The sequence below is a fragment of the Meriones unguiculatus genome, chromosome 1 (genome assembly GCF_030254825.1).
Source record: "Meriones unguiculatus strain TT.TT164.6M chromosome 1, Bangor_MerUng_6.1, whole genome shotgun sequence".
Lineage (NCBI taxonomy): Eukaryota > Metazoa > Chordata > Mammalia > Rodentia > Muridae > Meriones > Meriones unguiculatus.
The window spans coordinates 4,346,205-4,365,243 of NC_083349.1; the positions used below are offsets into that span (position 1 = coordinate 4,346,205).

The 19,039-nt window shown below is 51.6% G+C and overlaps 1 protein-coding gene, 1 long non-coding RNA gene and 1 other non-coding gene across 3 annotated transcripts; 2 read left to right on the forward strand and 1 right to left on the reverse strand.

Moving 5' to 3' along the window:
- The first annotated feature begins 344 nt into the window (after positions 1–344).
- Rps11 (ribosomal protein S11) lies at positions 345–2,382 on the forward strand. Its single transcript, XM_021633969.2, has 5 exons — positions 345–483; positions 1,174–1,305; positions 1,487–1,562; positions 1,759–1,888; positions 2,209–2,382. Exons 1-5 carry the CDS (start codon positions 469–471, stop codon positions 2,330–2,332), a joined length of 477 nt encoding a protein of 158 aa, XP_021489644.1. The 5' UTR covers positions 345–468; the 3' UTR covers positions 2,333–2,382.
- On the reverse strand, positions 477–3,121 carry LOC132652985 (uncharacterized). Its single transcript, XR_009590578.1, has 3 exons — positions 3,008–3,121; positions 2,800–2,886; positions 477–716 (listed from the first exon to the last, which is right to left on the reverse strand). It is a non-coding gene; the product is annotated as an uncharacterized LOC132652985 (long non-coding RNA).
- LOC132651461 (small nucleolar RNA SNORD35) lies at positions 1,599–1,683 on the forward strand. Its single transcript, XR_009589112.1, has one exon. It is a non-coding gene; the product is annotated as a small nucleolar RNA SNORD35 (small nucleolar RNA).
- Positions 3,122–19,039: the final 15,918 nt, after the last annotated feature.

The following is a 19,039-nucleotide window of genomic DNA, read 5'->3' on the forward strand; positions in this document are numbered from 1 at the left end:
CCAGTGCTAATTAACACAATAGCCATAACCCATGCACGTGTGTATACTTAAAGTTAGTAAAAAACAGAGCTAATACTGCGCAGTCAGATAAGCTGCTCATGATTAGTCAGCCACTCTGGTAAGACCCGCTGGGCGCTTGGCCGGTTGAACCACGCGGTTCCCGAGAACTCAATTCCTGAAGCAAACGGACTCCTATGACTCTCAGGATGTGCTCGCCCACCCTGACGGGCACTTCCGGTAACGGGCTCCTGAGATCTCGCGAGATGACAGGCTCCGCGCCCTTCCCATCCCTTACTCCTCCATCATCATGGCAGCGTACGGACAGCCCTAGAATCGCGGGTTCTGCACGGGAAGTACATCCGAGGCCGTGGAGGGTTGTCCCTTACGTCACTTCCGCTCCAGTCCTCGCGTAGTGGATAAGGACGCCCGGGAGTTGCCGAACTCCCTTTTCTGCAGGCTGCAGGGAAGATGGCGGACATTCAGGTTCGAGCTGTGGGCTGGCGCCGAGTCTGTGGGCCTCGCGCTGCAGTGTAGAGCTTCTTGGGGGTCTTCATTGTCTTACGAATTAGCTGGAGGGGCCTGCGTGTGCCTTCGTCCGATAGGCGTTTCCGAAGTCGTTGGTTCTACACAGTAATGGGCTCCTTAGCGCTTTCGTCCTTAAAACTCAGGGCTCAACAGATGATGATTTTCGGGCCTCATCCTGGGTAACCGGGGGCCTACGGGCAACGCGGGAAGACTAGCTTAGCAGTTTATTTCCTTAGTGGGGATTGAGCCCCGGGCGTCATGCGGACTCGAGCGCTCTACCGTAGACCTACAGCCCCGACGCTTGCTGTGGTTTTAAATGTCGGCACAGGGTGGCTCAAGCAGGTCTTGTGTTTGGTATTCTGCCTCAGCCTTCCGAGTGTATGGAAGGTTTGGCCCACCAGGGTCAGTCCGAATAACAAGGTGTGGGTCCTGAGTGCGAGAATCAACATTGCTGAAAGGCCAGAATTCTGCGAGCTGTGGGAGGTGTTAGGACCTAGTGTGTAAGCTGAAGTAAATTCGGGGCCATTGTGGGACACTGGCCTCCGTGGCTGGCGTTTCAGGGTGAGTTCTGTAAGGTTAGAAGGAAAAACTAACCCTGGTCTCCTTGCAGTTTTCCCTGTAACCTCTCCGGATTATTAATTCTTACAGACTGAGCGTGCTTACCAAAAGCAGCCTACAATCTTTCAAAACAAGAAGCGTGTTTTGCTGGGAGAAACCGGCAAGGAAAAACTCCCTCGCTACTACAAGAACATCGGTCTAGGCTTCAAGACGCCCAAGGAGGTACGGGACTGACCAGCAGATGGGACTCATGTAGCCCTGCACATGTGCAGGCACAGCCACCCCGCCCTCTCGGGGTGGCTGCCGCTGGGACTCCTGGGAATTGTAGTCTGGGGCCCTGAGGCTACATGCTTGCTTCTGCTTAGGAAGTGGTGATCTAAACTGCACTTTCTTGCCCATTCAGGCCATCGAGGGCACCTACATAGACAAGAAATGCCCCTTCACTGGTAATGTCTCCATCCGAGGCCGCATCCTGTCTGGTGAGTGAGACGTTAAAGGGTGGTTTTAGGAAGGCTGGCAGATGATGTCTGTTCACGATGGTCTTCAGATGTCCCCAGGGGCACTGCTGAGACAGCCGCTTGGTAAAGCTGATGCCAGAAGTGGAGCTGGAAGGGCCCCGCTCAGCTGGTTTCAAGCACTCCTGAGCTACCCTTGACCTGACCTCCCACCCCCCAGGTGTGGTGACCAAGATGAAGATGCAGAGGACCATTGTCATCCGCCGGGACTATCTCCACTACATCCGGAAGTACAATCGCTTTGAGAAGCGCCACAAGAACATGTCTGTGCACCTGTCCCCCTGCTTCAGGTAGTTCTCTGGGAGCCTGGGCCAACCCTGGACAAGACTGCCTGGGGGAGCACCTGAGACAAGGGCCCTGGGTGCAGAGAACTGATGAAAGTAGGGGTGCCGCTGATGGGGAGCCTGTGGGCAGAGCTAGGAGGATGTGGACTACTGGGGAAGAGCTGGCGAGGGTAGCCATCGCTCAGTGTCTGGGAAAGAAATGATAGCTTGTGTTAGTCTTAGCAACCATCTGAATGACCCCTGGTGGGTGGAGCCAAGGTGGCCACGCTCAGCCTGTCAGTGGGGATGAAGGGATTGCTGAGGCCCCTCCTTGTCAAACCCCACAGGGACGTGCAAATCGGCGACATTGTCACCGTGGGAGAGTGCAGGCCTTTGAGCAAGACGGTGAGATTCAACGTCCTCAAGGTCACCAAGGCTGCTGGCACCAAGAAGCAGTTTCAGAAGTTCTGAGGAGACCCTGGCCTACTCCTTAGAACAAATAAAGTTATTTTCTATCTTAACAGGCTCAGAGTCTCTTGTGTCCTGGGCCAGAGTGGGTGTCAGGCTTTCACCTTGGGGGCTTCCTGCTGCGTTCCCTTGGACTTTCTTTCTTTTGATGGGATTTCTTTGTAGCCTTGGCTGTCCTGGACTCAATTTGTGGGCCAGGCTGGCTTTGAACTCAGATGTACTAGATCCACTTGCCCCCTCCTGAGTGCTGGGATTACACACACGGGCCACTGTTCCCAGCCAGTATTACCTGGGGTGGCTGGCCCATGTTCCTTCCCCACCCCTAGTCTCTTGGGAGGAAGTAAGTGAGGGTGGAGCCCCTGGCCTCAGATTAATTTTAGGCCCTTAAGTGTCCCAGAGAGCAGCCTGAGCTTTGCCTCTAGTCTTCTGGTGTTCCCACAGTTGAACAGCAAACAGGGTCCCACACTCACCTTGTAGGTGAGGACACCTAGCTTCTCCACCTTGAGAATCACAGTCTGCTTCTGGAACCCCTGTCTCCCACTTCAGAGTGCTTGTGTCTAGGGAGAGGATGATAGGGGTGGGAGGTGGGCAGAGGTCCCTAGGTTTACAGGTGTGGATATGGGAGTGGTGCAGACACCACTCAGGAAAGTCACCCCGGTGGGGGGGAGGAAAACAGACCTGGGAGAAAGTCCTACGGCTGGAGCTGGAGCTGCCGCTGCTGGGGTCCCCAGGTCCCTGTCCCCCAGACCTGTACCAGGGTCTGAGGCGCAGCACTGGTACAAGGGTTGGGAGACAGGGCCTTGAGGAAAGTCCTCTGCCTCGAAGAGATGCTGCACCACTGCCTTCCCACAGCCCTCTGCCTTTTACCAGCCCTGAGGGAGGGGGTTCCTGTCAAAGGAAGTGGGGCCGCATCAAAGCGAGCAGGAAGGGGCAGGGACAGGTCAGGGGGCCACCGCCCAAGCTGGGAGCCTGCCAGCCACCCAGGAGAGACCCAAAAGGGGGACAAGCCCAGAGCTGCGGGGGACCGGACCCTGAGGAATCTGAAGCCATTGTTCAGAGGTGTGGCCCCCCTCACCGCAGGTGCTTCCGTTCCAGGTGGGGCCACGTGTTTACAGCAACAGCCCAGTTCCCTGTCCCCTCCTACCCGTGTCTGGGGCTTGGTCTTTCTGAGCCTGGGAGAGATGTGAGGAGAAAGACCCCTGATGACCCTTAGTAGTAGTTTTGGTCTCCATGCCTTGCATTGCTGAGGAGCACACCATGTTCCCTGACTGGAGAGCTCAGCACAGTTGCCCTCTGCCAGGCTCAAACCCCCACAGTGCCAGCCAGACCTGGTACCTCCGCTTGAGGCTTCGTGGTTTTAATTATTTTGACAGGGTCTTGCTGTGTGTCCCTAGCTGGCCTCTGTGGCCTCACACTGGCAACAGGCATCCCACCTCTTGTCTCCCCAGGGATGAGATTTCAGGTGACAGCAAGCCCATTTGGGTTTTAATCTTGGGGCCCCTGTTTTCATTTGGCAGCTATCCAGCTCCAATCACAGGTGGGCATTGGTGATCCAGCTGCCAGGGAGAGTGAGCTGAGGCAAGACTGTCAGAAGTCTGGGCAACATAGACCCTGTTTTAGAGTAAGAGTTATTTAGGGATGTGGCTCAAAGGTAAGGTGCCTTCCTGGGGGCCAAGCAGAGGGCTTGGCTAACATGTGCAACCAACCGCAAGCAGCTGGGATTTCAGCAGTCAGGAGCTAGAGACCTGAGGAGGATCAGAAGTTTAGGGCCACAAGAGACCCTGTCTCAAAAATAAAGCCTGGCACAATGGGGCACATCTTTTTTTTTTTTTTTGGGGGGGGGGGGGGTCAAGACAGGGTTTCTCTGTGTAGCCCTGGCTGTCCTGGACTCACTTGTAGACCAGGCTGACCTTGATCAGCCTGCCTCTGCCTCCGGAGTGCTGGGATTAAAGGCGTGTGCCAGCACGCCCGGCAGTGGTTGCACGGTTAACCCGGCACTCAACAGGTAGACAGATGAGTTTGAGGCCAGTCTGCGCAGAGTGTGAGTGAGTGTGTGCCTGCCACAGACCCCCGTGTGCAGGCCAGAGTATTCAGTTCTCACAATCACCTGGGTCCCACAGTCAAACACGGACTGTCATGCTTGGTAGGTAGTACCTCTACCCACTGAACCAGCAGTAGCGCGCACTTCCTCCTTGGTTCTCCTGTACTGTGACTCAAACCTACTTCCTGGCTGTTTCTTGCAAAGACTGTAAGGCTGCATGTCTGCATCCCCAGTCCCGGGAAGGGGGAAACATGAAACTCCCATATCCAGATGTTCTGAGGCAGCCCTAGCACTCAGCATCCTTTCACAGTGACTCAGCCAACCACAGACCCTGAATCTCCTCATCTGCAAAGGGTCCACACTGGCAGCTGTGCCAGTAGGACATCCTAACCCAAGGACAATGAGCCTTGGCAGGCGGATGCAGAGGTTCTGTGCGGTTATGGGATCTTGGGTCTCGTAGAGCAAGCACTATGGAGTCTTTTTAGTATGCTCCCAGAAGATTCTGTGGCATGCCATGTCTTCTTGGAGAAGGCCAGAGTGGAGAAATTGGCTCCAGGCAATTTCAGCAGGGTCCTGGTGTTTTTTTTTTTTTTGTCAGGGTCAGGATTTCTCATGTAGCCCTGGATGTTCTGGAACTCGCTCTGTAGAGCAGGCTGGTCTCAAACTCACAGAGAACCTCCTGCTTCTGCCTCCCAAATGCGGTGCTCAAAATGTGCATCATCAACCACTCAGCACAAGGGTCTTGGTTTAGTGACAGCAGGCCTCAGGCCCACCAGCTAGAGACAGGGCAGGCAGAGCCTGGCTAATCCTGGGGCATGGTCTGGCCCTTGGATGGAACATTTACGGGAAGCAGGATGGCCAGCTGCTGTTTTGGGAGAGGGCTCTTGTTTAGTTTTGAAACAGCCTCACTTTGTTCCTCAGGCTGTCAGAGGATTCAATTTAGCCCCAAATTCATAGCCATTCTCCTGCCACAGCCTCTGAAGTGGTGGGGTTTCGGGTGGGTGTGACACTCTGGCTGCCAGTGAGCTGTGATAATTGGGAAAACCTATTGACATTGACATGGGTGCAGAACCCGGGCTGTATGCAGACTGTTTGTTTGCTTGTTAGTTTTGAGACAGGGTCTCTGCATAGCCCTGGCTGACCTGGGACTCACGAAGTAGAATAGAATGGCCTTGAACTCACAGAGATCCTCTTGCCTCAGCCTCCCAAGTGCTGGGATTAAGGGCATGTGCCACCACACCTGACTGTTTTGTTCTGGTTTTTGTTTTCATTGTTATTCAGTTCTGTTTTCAGGTGGGGCCTCATTGTGTAGCTTAGGCTGTCCTCAAACTGGCAATACATCTGCCTTTCACTTTTTTGTTTTGTTTTGTTTTGGTTTTTGGTTTTTCCAGACAGGGTTTCTCTTTGTAGCCTTGCTGTCCTGGACTCACTTTGTAGACCAGGCTGGCTTTGAACTCACAGAGATCTGCCTGCCTCTGCCTCCCTGAGTGCTGGGGTCACAGGTAGGCACCACCAAGTACAGCTCACTTTTTTTGTTTGTTTTTAAGATTTAGTTTATTATTTATACAGTATTCTGCCTGCATGCCAGAAGAGGGCACCAGATCACATTATAAATGGTTTTGAGCCACCATGTGGTTGCTGGGAATTGAACTTAGGACCTTTGGAAAAACAGCAAGGGCTCTTAACCTCTATGCCATCTCTTCCCGATCCCCCAGTCCCACCCCCATTTCTTTTTTTAAAGACAAAATCTCACTTATTCCTAGCTGGCCTTGTAGCCTATAAGTGGCAGAGGATGACTTTGAACTTGAGATCCTGCTGCCTCCTCTTCTTGAGTGTTGAGATGTTAAGTGTTCTCCACTGTTACATGTAGTGTGAGATGAAACACAGGATTCTGCATCTGGGAGGCAAGAAACCTACCAACTGAACCACATGCCCAAGCTCAAAACCAGGATACTTAAAAAAAAATTAGCCAGCTCCTGGTGGTTGAGGTGGCACACACCTTTAATCCCAGATGGAAGGCGGCCAAGGCAGGCAGCTCTTTGAGTTTGAAGCCAGCCTGGTCTACAGAGACAGGTCCAGAGCAGCTGGGGCCACACGGAGAAACCCTGTCTGGAAAAACAGAAACTGTAGAGACAGTTATTCAGTTAGTGCATGTCTGTGCCATGGAGTGCGTGTGGAGGCCTTCCTGTCCACATGCCTCTGGGACAAAGCTGATTGGGACCCCTTGGAATGAGGGAAAACACACAGAAAACCCGAGCTGGGAGGCCAGGCTCTCTGCTGGAGAAACGGCAGCACCGGAAGCACGCCGTTTGTCTCAGAGTTGAACAGAAAAGCTGGGCACGCCGCCGAACAAGGAGCTTCAGCTCATCTCCACCTGGGGTCCCTGTGGGGGAGCATGCCTCAGGCCACACACACCCGGGGGGAAGCTACCCTGGACTCTTCCTCACAAACCGGCAATAGCCACACATGGGCCAGGAAAGGCTCTGCCATCCCCCCACCCCCAGGTCTCACCCTAGCTGGGGGGAGCCTTTGCCGGTTTCCTATGGGTCTGAAACTAACTAAAGCTCTTGGCCATGTCAACAGCATCTGTTCTCTCAGGACCTCACACACTCGGGGCTGAGAATTTCAGAGCTCAACTGATTCTCACTTCCTGCCACCGAGGTTCCGGGAATGGAGCTTGGGTGGGCGCTTTACCCACTGGGCCATCACGCCAGACCCTCATCTACTGCAGCTAAAAAATCCATTCATTCAAAACTGAGAGCTTGGTACACATCACACACAAGTAAAACTTTTAAAAAAGAGGTTAAATACTGCACGTGCCTGAGCTTATGTGTGTGCATCATGCGATTTAAGCATGGGCATCGACAGAGAGAGACATTTAAGGAGAGAAAGGTGCACATCCAAGATCCCAGCGCAGTTACGGACTTCCCTAGAGAGGACCCCATGGCATCTTAACACTAGCGATGTAAATGATTCTGAAGCCAGCTCTGGTGGCGCACACCTTGGATCCCAGCACTCTGGCAGGCAGAGGCAAGTGGATCTCTGTGAGTTCTAGGCCAGCCTAGTCTACCAAGCCAGTCCAGGACAGCCAAGGCTACACAGAGAAACCCTGTCTTGAAAAAAAAAAAAGATTTGAAGGCCTCTGAAGTCAATGCACAAAAAATTCTTTAACGTTTTTGTCAGATCTGTGTGTGTGTGTGTGTGTGTGTGTGTGTGGTCAGAGGACAGCTTCCAGAGGACAGTGCCCTCCCTCTACCATGTGGTGTCCAGGGATTGAACCCAGGTCCTGGGGTTTGCAAGTAAGCACTTCTACCTGAAGGACTATCTCTTCAGCCTTGGGCAAACACTTTTTAAGGGGTTTCGACACCTCTTTTTGGTAAACGAACTCATAGGGCGTTTCCTGAGAGGCTTAGGGTAGGATCAGAGCTGATAAAGACACAGGTCTCAGGAGTACACAGGGGACTTAAGATATTTCTGTACAGAAAGCAAAGTTTATGGTCTTGTTTGTGAAATTCCAAGCAAGCCTCAGGCTCACAGTTAGGAATGCAGTCAGGGGCTGCGTATGCTTGGCCTAATGCGCAGTTTGTTGCAATTTTATATTTTCCTTTGAAATGCCACCATATAGAAGGAATGTTGTCTCCTTGTTAGCAGCCCTCACCATACGTTTGGCTAATTATCATGACTTGCTGGTTTTGTTTTGTTTTCTTTTGTTTGGACTGGCCTAGAACCCTCTCTGTGTAGGCTTCACAAAGGTCCTCTGGCCTCCCAAGTGCTGGGACCAATGCACTGTGCCTGGCTTTATTTCTTTTTTCTTGCTTTTTTTGTTTTGTTTTGTTTTGTTTTCAAGACAGGGTGCCTGCATGTAGCCCTGACTGTCCTGGAACTTACTCTGTAGACCAGGCTGGCCTCCAACTCACAGAGATCCACCTGCCTCTGCCTCAGAATGCTGGGATTACAGGTGTGTGCCACCACACCCAACTTATTACATTTATTTATTGTGTGTTTGTGTCATCGTACACATGTGGAGGTCAGAGGACTTTTGCTAGTCTGTTCCACCATATGGGTTCCTGGGAACTGAACCAGGGACATCAGGATTGATTAGCAGCAAGCGCCTCTACCCGCTAAGCACCTTGCCAGGTCCTGTATTTTGGTTCTTTTTTCTTCCAAATTTAGGAGACTGCCCCTAGGACAGTGCTGACAGGAAGGCACTGCCTGAATTCACCAAGACAGAAGGGAGCTTATTAGATACACTGGGGTGCCCAGACAGGGGCTGAGACGTGAGAGGCACTGTCATCAGAGGCGGTCCAGGGGCTGTTTCTGGGGTAGTCTTGCTGTGTCCCTGTGCCCTGGTTGTTGCTTACGGCGTGTCAGGAAGGATACGTGCGGCTTGTGGCGTGCCCACGTGGAGGACGTCTCACTGTGCTGAGGAATAAGTTGGACATGTGGGACTGGCTATCTGCAAGCATGGGTCACAGGGTCAAAATTCCTATGATCTGAGTGTGCATTTTAGAGAAGCATTAGGGCTGTGAGTTGGCTCAGGAGGTAAAAGTGCTTGCCGTGCAAGCCTTACAACCTTTGTTTGATCCCCAATCCACCTGGTGAAGAAGAGGAACCATTCCAGGGAGCTAGCCTAGGAGTTCTACCAAACCACAGCACCCCACGTACTTGTGCTCTCTCTCTCTTTCTCTCTTTCTCTGCCTGTCTCTCCCATACACACACACAATAACACACATGCCACAGACACACATAACACAGCATACACACATAGTAATGCACATACATACACAATAAACTTTTGGGAAAAAAGTAGAACTGGGACTAAAGAGGTGACTCAGCTGTTTAGAACATGGGTTGCTTTTCCAGAGGACCTGGATTCACTTCCCAGAACCCATCTTTAAATACATTTCCGGGAGATCCCACACCCTCTTCTGGCCTCCATCAGCACCATCAGCACCGGGCATTCGAAAAATGCACAGACACACATGCAGACAAACCACTCATGCACACAAAATAAAATAAAGGTGGTGGTGGCACAAGCCTTTAGTTCTACTACTTGGGAGGCAGAGGCAGGAGGATCTCTGTGAGCTCGAGGCCAGCCTGGTATACAAAGTGAGTTACAGGACAGACAGGGAGGGCTACATAAAGAAACCCTGTCTTGGGCTGGAGAGATGGCTCAGAGGTTAAGAGCACTGGCTACACTTCCAGAGGTCCTGAGTTCAATTCCTAGCAACCACATGGTGGCTCACCACCATCTATAATGAGATCTGATGTTCTCTTCTAGCTTGTAGGTACACATGCAAGCAGAACACTGTAAACATAATAAACAAATCTTTTTAAAAAAGAAAAGAAAAGAAACCCTGTCTTGAAAAACCTAAATCAATCAATAAATAGGAAACCTTAAGGGAAAAAAAAAAAAAAGAGTCACTATTAAGACTGAGGCATCAGTGACTAGACTCTGTGAGGTCCTAGATTCAATCCCAAGTGCATCCCAAATACCTAGCAGATTACCTAGCTAAGCGCATACATTCAGAATACAATGTTTTATGGTGGAGTCAGGAAGCCCTTCTTGCTGACCTCAAGCCTCTGGTCCTTGCAAAAAGCAGCCACAGCTTTGATCCCAGCCAGCCTCTTTGAAAGCCAAAGTCAACTTATTCTGAGGCTAAAATGAGGAGTCTCCTTAACACTCTCCCTCCTGTCCCCCCACCCCCCGCCTCAGATCAGCAAGGTCCCATCTGAGGTCATCTTCTGAAGCCACTTCAAGCTGGTGAGGTCAAGCTGAGGGAGGTCATCGTGAGGTCTGAGCAGGGTTCCTACTCTGTCATGGACTGCAGGACCTCAAGGCACAGAAGGTGGCGGAGGAGCCTTGGGGACTGGTCTGTCTGGGGAGATGGATGCTGGCTTGAGACTCCGGGTGCTCAGCGGCACCTGACAATGCAGACATCCCTGAGACGGTGCAGTCTCCCCCTTACGGCCTGGGGTCGGAGTGCGCAGGGGCAAAGCCACAAAGCACAGTTTCACAAGGGAGCGGCTGGGGATGTGTCTCAGCTGGCAGAGGGCTTGAGCGCGGACCCCCAGCACCCTGTAAAAATCTGGCACGCTATCCCACGTCGTGATCCCAGTGAAGGCTTCAGAGGGTTCAAGAGGGACACTAAGGTGGATTGCTGCGGAGGAGAGCTCATTAGTGGAGTCATTAATGCCGCAGACAGACAGGGAGCAACAGCATGGTTGGCCTCTGAGGAGAGAAACAGGCCAAGTGGCAGAAGGAGGATCTTTTTTGCACTTCCCTGAGCCTTACAAAGGTTTCATAGCAAGACCCTGGGAGGGGGAGGGCAGCAGCCTGGTGGCCACCAATACCCTCTGTGATGTAAACTTACTTCTCAGGCCCAGCTCCCACCCCGACACACTCCCCTTACCTGAGTGTCGGCTAGGAAGGGCCGCAGACTACGTTCATTCGGTAGGGAGGTCTGTGGGTATCTTTGGAGGGGGCTGCTGGGGCCTGAGTGGATCTTACGGTCAGTACTGAGGGCACGGGGGCAAGGACACAGGTAGATGCCAGGGGCTTATTGGCCATTCAGTCTAGCTGAACTTTGAGCTCCGGGTTCCCTGAGAGACCCTGTCTCAAAACAAAAGAAAACAAGGACAAACAGAGCAGCTCGGGCTCAGAGAAAGAACCTTGGTGTTTGCATTACACACTGGAGGTATTTGCGGCTGAGTTTCTCCTGCGTGTCTTCAGAACACCAGGCAGTGGTGCCCCCGAGGCCCTTCAAGGAAGCTGTTGTCTGACCTTCCTGGAGTGGGACAGGTTAACTGGGTCCACGTGGACCCACGGTGATGAGACAGCTTTCCTGTACCTTGACTACAGTGGAGGAGTTGGCAAGACCAGATGAGGTCAGGGCCAGATTGCGTCGTCTGCTGGCTTCTTATCCTAGAGGAGGGTTTCAGATAATCCCCGTCTCCCCAGTTAATGTGAGGGGCACCCCAGAAAGGCTGAGCTCAGGCGTGGGGCTGTCGTTATTCATCATGCTGGCCTCAGGGACTTGATATGACACATGGAGATAAGGCAGGCGTCTGGGGCTCAGGAGGAGGTCTGTACGAAGGACAGTGCTGGAAGGGACTTTTGAGGGCCCTGGACATTTGGCAGTGACACAGGTGTTATGCCTGCTTGTATTTACTTACTCACTTGTCTTTTTTGTTTGTTCGGTTTTGGTTTTTCAGGACAGGGTTTCTCTGTAGCCCGGGCTGTCCTGGACTCTCTTTGAAGACCATAGGTGAGCGCCACACCCACTGTTTCACTTGGGTGCTGGGTATCAAACTCAGGTCCTTGTTACCTGCTCTGCCAGCACTTTGCCAACTGACTGTCCTCCTGCCACTCGTGGTTTAAACTGGGAAGAGCAACGGAGACTGCTGATGGGCAAATCTGTGGGCGTTAGAGGGACTGTGTCTTTTTTAGCTTTTCCTCTGCCAGTGTGTCACCTGCTGGGGCTGTTTGGGGTCTTGCCGACTGCGTGTCTTCCGTGATATCAGAAGGGACATGTAACAGGGACAATGGTCTAGAAGACAGGGGACTTATCAGGGCTGTGGGGCCTGCTCCCGGGAACCCATTGATTCTGAGCCCGGGAGGACTGCAGAGGGCAAGGGCCGAAATACGGGCCGGGCCTCCTTGTCTTTCTGTCTGACTTGCTCAGATGTCTGAGCTCTGCTGAACCCCCAGTGGACAGGTCCCCCAGTCTCGAAGAGGAAATAAGGAATTTGAGTGCTGGCTGTCCTGCAGCTGGTTATGTAGACAGGCTGGCCTTGGCTTTGTAGAGATCGCCTGCCTCACCTCCCAAGTGCCAGCTTGATCTACCCATAGCAAGTTCCAGGCCAATTAGCACTACACAGTGAGACCTCAGGGGGATCTCTGAGGTAGAGGCCAGCCTGCTCTACAGAGTGAGTTCCAGGAAAGCCAGGGCTACATTGAGAAACACTGTCTCAAAAAATAAGCAAAACAAAACAAACAAAAAAAGGAAGCGGCCCTACCCAGCTGCTGTGGTCGCTGCTCCGCCAGGGTGCGGAACCTCAGACCTCGCTCCACCCACAGTGAGAGTGAACGCACCTCCGACCACCCATGGCCTTGCCCTTGCTCCAGAGACACTGACAATCATGCCCTCTTCAGGAACGAGGTTCCCTCCACCAGCAGTTAAAGACCCCATCTCCTCCAGGAATTTCACCACCAAGAGCCTAAAATAAGCCAGGCATGCTGGTATTGGCCTTTAATCCCAGCACTGAGGAGTCAGAAGCAGGTGGATCCGAGTTCAAGGCCAGAGCTTGATCCAGGGCTACACAGAGAAACCCTGACTTGGAAAACCAACCAACCAACAAATAAATAAACGCCCAGAATACTGGTGATAAATATCTGTACTAATTATAGTTAGTCACAGACACAGAGTCATTACATTGAACTAAGAAGAGAAAAAAGAGATACTTTTATAACAACGAGGCAAAGGCTAGCGGGAGCCTGACAACTCAGTCCTCACGCCCCACATGAAGGTAGAAAGAGACCCGAGTCCGCCAATTGTCCTCTGACACATAGATCAGGATTGCAGGTGCCTCTCTGTAACCTCGGCCCTGGAGAGGTAGAGGAAGAAGAATAAGGGGTTCAAGGTTTGGGCTATGAGACACCCAGCCTCATAATAGCAGGAAAAGTCTGGCAAAATGGCCCGGAGAGTAAAGGTCTTGCAGCCAAGCCTGCTGACATAAGGTCAGTGCCAAGACCACATAGAGGAAGGGGGAGCTAACTCCTGAAAACTGGTCTCTGACCGCCACACATGCTGTAGCATTGGCAGAGAGAAAACAAATAAACACTGTTACCATTGTGGTTATTGTTTCCCAGACAGGGTTGTTGTTTGAGACAGAGTTTCTCTGTGTAGCCCTGGCTGTCCTGGAACTCATTCTGTAGACCAGGCTGGCCTCCAACCCAGAGTTCTACCTGCCTCTGCCTCCCAAGTGCTGGAATTAAAGGGGTGCCACCGGGCCAGGCTACAGTATTTTTTAAAAAGAAAAATCTTGATTTTTTTTTTTTTGTTAGGAAAAGCTGTGCAGCACAGACATGTACCAATTTTTCATGCGAGGGCTGGCTCCGGTCACGGTCCCATCCACACACACCCTGACTTCAGGCCGTGTCCTCTGCTGTCCTGGGCAGACTTTGTTGCTCCTGAGGTTTTAAGGCTTCTCTGCACTTTTGGACCCCACAAGAATCTGGTAGTTAAAGAGCTTGGAATACCAGGGAGAGCTGCCGAGACCATGAGTGGTGTAGGCTTTCATGTTAAGTACTGCAGTATTGCAGTTTTGGACGCGAAAGTTGGTGTTCCCTGGAGGACAAAGAAAAGAGAGGCAGGCTGGGACAGTGGCCTGGTCTGTAGAGCAGGTGCCTGCTCTACTCCGAGCCCTGGGTTCATTCCCAAGCAGCACACCATCCAGACGCACACCTGAGAGGCAGAGGCAGGAAGGTCAGGAGTTCAAGGTCATTCTGGACTAGAGAATTTGAGATTAGCCTGCTCTGCACAAACTAGCCTTTTGTTTGTTTGTTTTCAAGACAGGGTTTTTCTGTGTAGCCCTGGCTGTCCTGGACTCACTGTGTAGATCAGGCTGGCCTCAAACTCACGGTGATCCACCTGCCTCTGCCCGCCTGAGTGCTGGGATTACAGGCATGTACCCCCATACCCCGATTTTTTTTTTTTTTTACTATTTATTTAGCTGGATGGTGGTGGCACACACCATTAGTCTGAGCACTTGGGAGGCTAAGGCAGGCGATCTCAGAGTTCAAGGCCAGCCTGGTCTATAGAATAAGTTCCAAGACAGTCAGGGCTACACAGAGAAACCCTGTCTCAAAAATAAAAAAACAACAAAAAAGTGTTTACACTTACTTTGTGTGCATTGTTGTTTTGCTTGCATGTATGTCTGTGTGAGGTGCTGGATCCCCTGGACTTGGAGTTACAGGTGGTTGTGAGCCATCAAGTGGTTGCTGGGAACTGAACCTTGGTCCTCTGGAGGAGCAGTCTTAACTGCTGAGCCATCTCTCTAGCTGCTACAAGCTCCCTTAAGGGGGTGACAAAGGGGGGCCTGCCAAGAAGGCTCAGTGGGTAAAAGCGTTTGCTGCTAAGCCTGCGGATCTGAGGATGAGCCCCAGGGTCCAACGGTGGAGCAGAGAACCAGCTCCGGCAAGTTGTCTTCTGGCTTCTCCACATGTGTCATGGCAGGTGTGCCCGCATAGTTAAACATAATCAAAGGGGGGAGGAGAGCGAGAGAGACAAGGACTGAACGGGAAAGCTGTGTCTGTTAGTGCAGGCAGCACAGGGGACTTCACGGACAAGCAGTGGCAAACTGCATAATGGGTTTGTATTTGGTTTGGAACAGGTCAGCCACAAAGATGGACACATACCCGAAGATTACCCCCTGGCCACCTTGTGTAGGGGAAAAACACTCTCTGAAGTAGAGAGGTGTAGCCAGGTGGGGTGGTGCTTGCTTGCCTTTAATCTCAGCACAAGAGAGGCAGGATCAGGCCGATCGGTGCCATTTTTCCGGCTTGGCCTACTTAGAGAGTTCCAAGCCATTCAGGGTTACATAGAGAAACCTTATCTCAAAAAATGTAGGTAGAAGCCAGGCATGCGCTATTACTCTTTTAAATCCCAGCACTTGGGGAGGCAGAGGCGGGCTGATCTCTTTGAGTTTGAGGCCAACTTGGTCTCCAAAGACAGTCCAGGACAGCCAGGGTTACACAGAAAAAAAAAAAAAAAGTAGATAGATAGATAGATAGGTGGTGGATGGATAGGTAGAGAGACGCAGAGATAGAGAGATAGATGGATAGATGGATAGATAGATAGATAGATAGATAGATGGTATATGGATAGATAGATGGATAGATGGTTGAATATATAGATAGATGGAGGGATGGATGGATAGGTAGATGGATAGATGGGTAGATGGATGGAGAGCTGGCTCAGCAGGTAAAGATTCCTTTGAATGAGCTTTGAAGGCCAGTTTCCTCTCTGGAACTCACACATAGGAAAGAAACAACTCCATGAAACTGTCCTCTGACCTCCACACATTTCCGTGGCATGTGCACAAGAACACAAGTTTCATAAATAGACACAATAACAAATACAAGTTTAACAAATTAATAAGTGAGTTTTTGGAGAACAATGGGTAGGCCTAGTGAGTAAAGCCACACGTTACACAGACCTTATCACCTGAGTTTATTCCTGGCGTCCACGGCAGAAGAGAACCTACTCCTGAAAGTTGTGCTCTGCCTCCATCCCTGTGTGCACATTACACAGACACACACAGACACACACACACACACACACACTGATAATGAGTAAAACAACGTAAAACATTTTCATAAGGGTCAAGTATGCTCAGGATGTGTATGGAGGGTGTGAGTGGAGCATGTGTGTGTGGGGGGGGTGTGTGGATGTGTGTGAAGGGTGTGTGGGATCGTGTGTGTGTGTGTCACTGAGTGTCTTCCGTTGATCACCACGGTATTTTCTGATATGGTGTCCCTCCCGGAAGCTGGAGCTCACCCCTTTGGCCGGTACGGAGCTGGTCAGCAAGCCCCACCCCAGTGCTGGGGTGACAGAGATGTGTTACTGCTCCTGGCTTTTGTTTGTTTATCGTTATTGTTGTTTTTGAGACAGGGTTTCTCTGTGTAGCCCTGGCTATCCTGGAACTCACTCAGTGGATCAGGCTGGCCTCAAACTCAGGAGATCCATTTGCCTCTGCCTCCCGAGTGCTGGGATAAATGGTGTGCACCACCACCTGGCTGAAAAATGTTTCTTGAGGCTGGTTCTCGTCTCCACTTACTCTTTTTAAAATTACAATTAGTTGAACGCATGAACACGTGCCATACAGTTCATATGCAGAGGCCAGAGGACAACTTTCAGGACTCAGCTCTGTCTGACGGTGTGGGTCCTGGGACTCAAACTCAGGTCATCAGGCTTGGCAGCAAGCATCTTCACCCAATGAACCATCTCACTAGCCCGGACTTTTAAACGTGTTATTGTGTGTGTGTGCATACCATGCAGTGTGGTGAGGGAGACACACTTACATGTGGAGATCAGAGGGAACCATGTGGAGTCTACGCTCTCCCTTCGTCATGGGCTCCCAGGGATGGAGCTCAGATCATCAGGCGTGTGTAGCACATGCCTTCACCTGCTGGAAGAGGTTCTAACGCAGGTTCATGCCTTGCGTTCAGAGACCTGAGAGGCACTAGGGGAGGGGCAAGCGTGGGTCTGGGCTTCTTGAGTCCCCCTTGGGTGTCTTGTTTGTTTTGAGACAGGGTCTCTCCCTGTGGCCCTGGACGTCCTGGAATTCGCTCTATAGACCAGGTTGTCATTGAACTCACAGAGATCTGCCTGCCTCTGCCTCCAGTGTGCTGGGATTAAAGGCCTATGCCACCACTACCTCCCCACCTCCCCAGCTGCCACTGAAGCATCATAACCGCAGCCATGCTGACGGTTTTGGAGGCTTCTGTTCAGTGCAGTGTCTTTTAAGAGACATGCCCCCTGCTTCCCCCTTCTCTCTCTTTTAGTAACTGAAATCAGAGTGTTTCCTGAAGGACTCTGGGTAAGATTGCAGCTGACGAGGTAAAACTCAAAGCTGTAGGATTGCACAAGGGAGTAAAGACAGCTTTTCACTGTGAACAAAGGTTCTGGGCTTATTTGTAAGATTTTTCTGGAAGTTGTGGGTTTTTCCATAGAGGGGAAGAGAAAGGCCAGAGCTTGGTGGTGGCCCCTCAGTGCAGTTGATTGCTGTCAGCGTTCTTGTTTGAAATCTCCTCCAATGAAGGATATTGTCCCATTGTCAACTGCACAGCAAATCTGTTAACTGCCTGCACCGTCACCCTTGACTCTCAGCTGTCTGCAGACTTTAGACTCTGGGGTGACAGGCCGCTTTGTCTTCTCACGAACATTTCCCTGCCAATCCTTTTTCCTTCCTTTGACAGAGTCCTTTGTAGCCCAGCCTGGCTTCAAACGGTCTCACTATGTAACTGAGGATGACCTTGAACTTTACGCCCTCTTGCATACTGAGCAAGTAGGCTTACTTACTCCATTAATAAGCCAAAGCCCCCCTCCTTACATGGTTTTTGTTGTTGCTATTGACTTTAAATCTTTTTTTTTCCCCTCCTCAGGATGGAAAGTAAATAAACTAATAAAAAAATTTGACAGACCGCACCTAACTCTTGTTGTCCTTGAACTCACCGTGTAGACCAGGCTGGTCTTGAACTCACAGAAATCTGCCTACGTCTGTCTCCCCCATGCTGGGATTAAAGGCATGGGCCATCACGCTTCTTTTCTTTCCTTTTTTTTAGTTCCACGTATTTGCACATCTCTGAGTGTGCGTGTGAGTACAGTGCCCTCAGAGGCTGTGGGCTCCCCAGTAGCTGTAGTTCCAGTTGGTTGTGAGCATTCATGTGAATGCTGGGAACCGAACTCAGGTCGTCCTCAAGAGCAGCCAGTGCTCTTTTCCTTCTTCTTGTGGTTTTGTGTTTTGAGACCGGGTTTCTCTGTGTAGCCCTGGCTGTCCTGGAACTCACTCTGTAGACCAGGCTGGCCTGCGTCTGCCTGGGACTAAAAGCGTGCACCACCACAGAGCAGCTAGCGCTCTTAATCACTGAGCCATCCCTCTAGCCTCAGAACCGGCTTTTGACATGGGAGCTTGGGATCAGAAGATCATAATTTAGGTCCTCAAACTTGCAAGGTAAGCGCTTTCTGACTCAGTGGTCTCCCTAGCCTGTAAGAGTTTTGCTAACCCAGCACTTAAGAGCTTGTGGCAAGGGGTCAGAAGTTCATGGTCAGTCTGGGCAGTGTGAGTCCCTGTCTTGACACCCCGACCACCTGTGCGCATGCGCACGCGCGCGCACACACAGAATACAGACAGTGGGAGAAGGTCAGAGCAGGCAGGAGTGGTTGGCTTTCTAGTCTCCCTTAAAATGTTTTTTAGATTTATTTATTTATGCTTGCATGTATGCATGCACCCCTCATTCTTGCCTGGTGATCAGAGCTTGTCAGATTCTCTAGAACTGGAGTTATGGACAGCTGGTGTTGCCATGTGGGTGCTGGGAACCGAACTTGTGTCCTCTGCAAGAGCAGCAGGTGTGCCTAACTGCTGAGCCATCTCTCTGGCTCCGAACTTTCTGTTCTCTTGCTTCTGCCTTTCACGTGTTTGGGTCCCCGGCCTGCACCACTCCTGCTTTGCCTACCTATTCAGCCTGTTGCTGTCTGGTGAGCCACCAGCCAGCCCCTCACGCTGCCTCCCTCCCTCCTGTGCATAGTCTCTGCATGCCGCCCAGGCTGGCCATGAGCTCCTTGGCCCCCCACCTCCACCTCCTGAGTGCTGGAATTACGGTCACTTGCTGCCGCCAACCTCCCTTCTACTCCGCAGTCTTTCTACCCAACCTAACCATCAGCCAGCGTGTGTGTCTGTGTATAAGATCCCGGGCGGTCAGCAGAGTGGGTGACAGGGCCTGAGAGCGGGCCCTAGCCACAAAGTATGTAAGCGAGGCTGCGCCCAGGGGAGCAATCAGAGCAGGCGCACAGCTGGGGTGGGCTGCAGCCAAGCCTTCCTGTTAGGCAACCGTTCCAGGACCGGGCCACACGCCCCCAGCCTACAAGTCCTGTCTTAAAGCCACA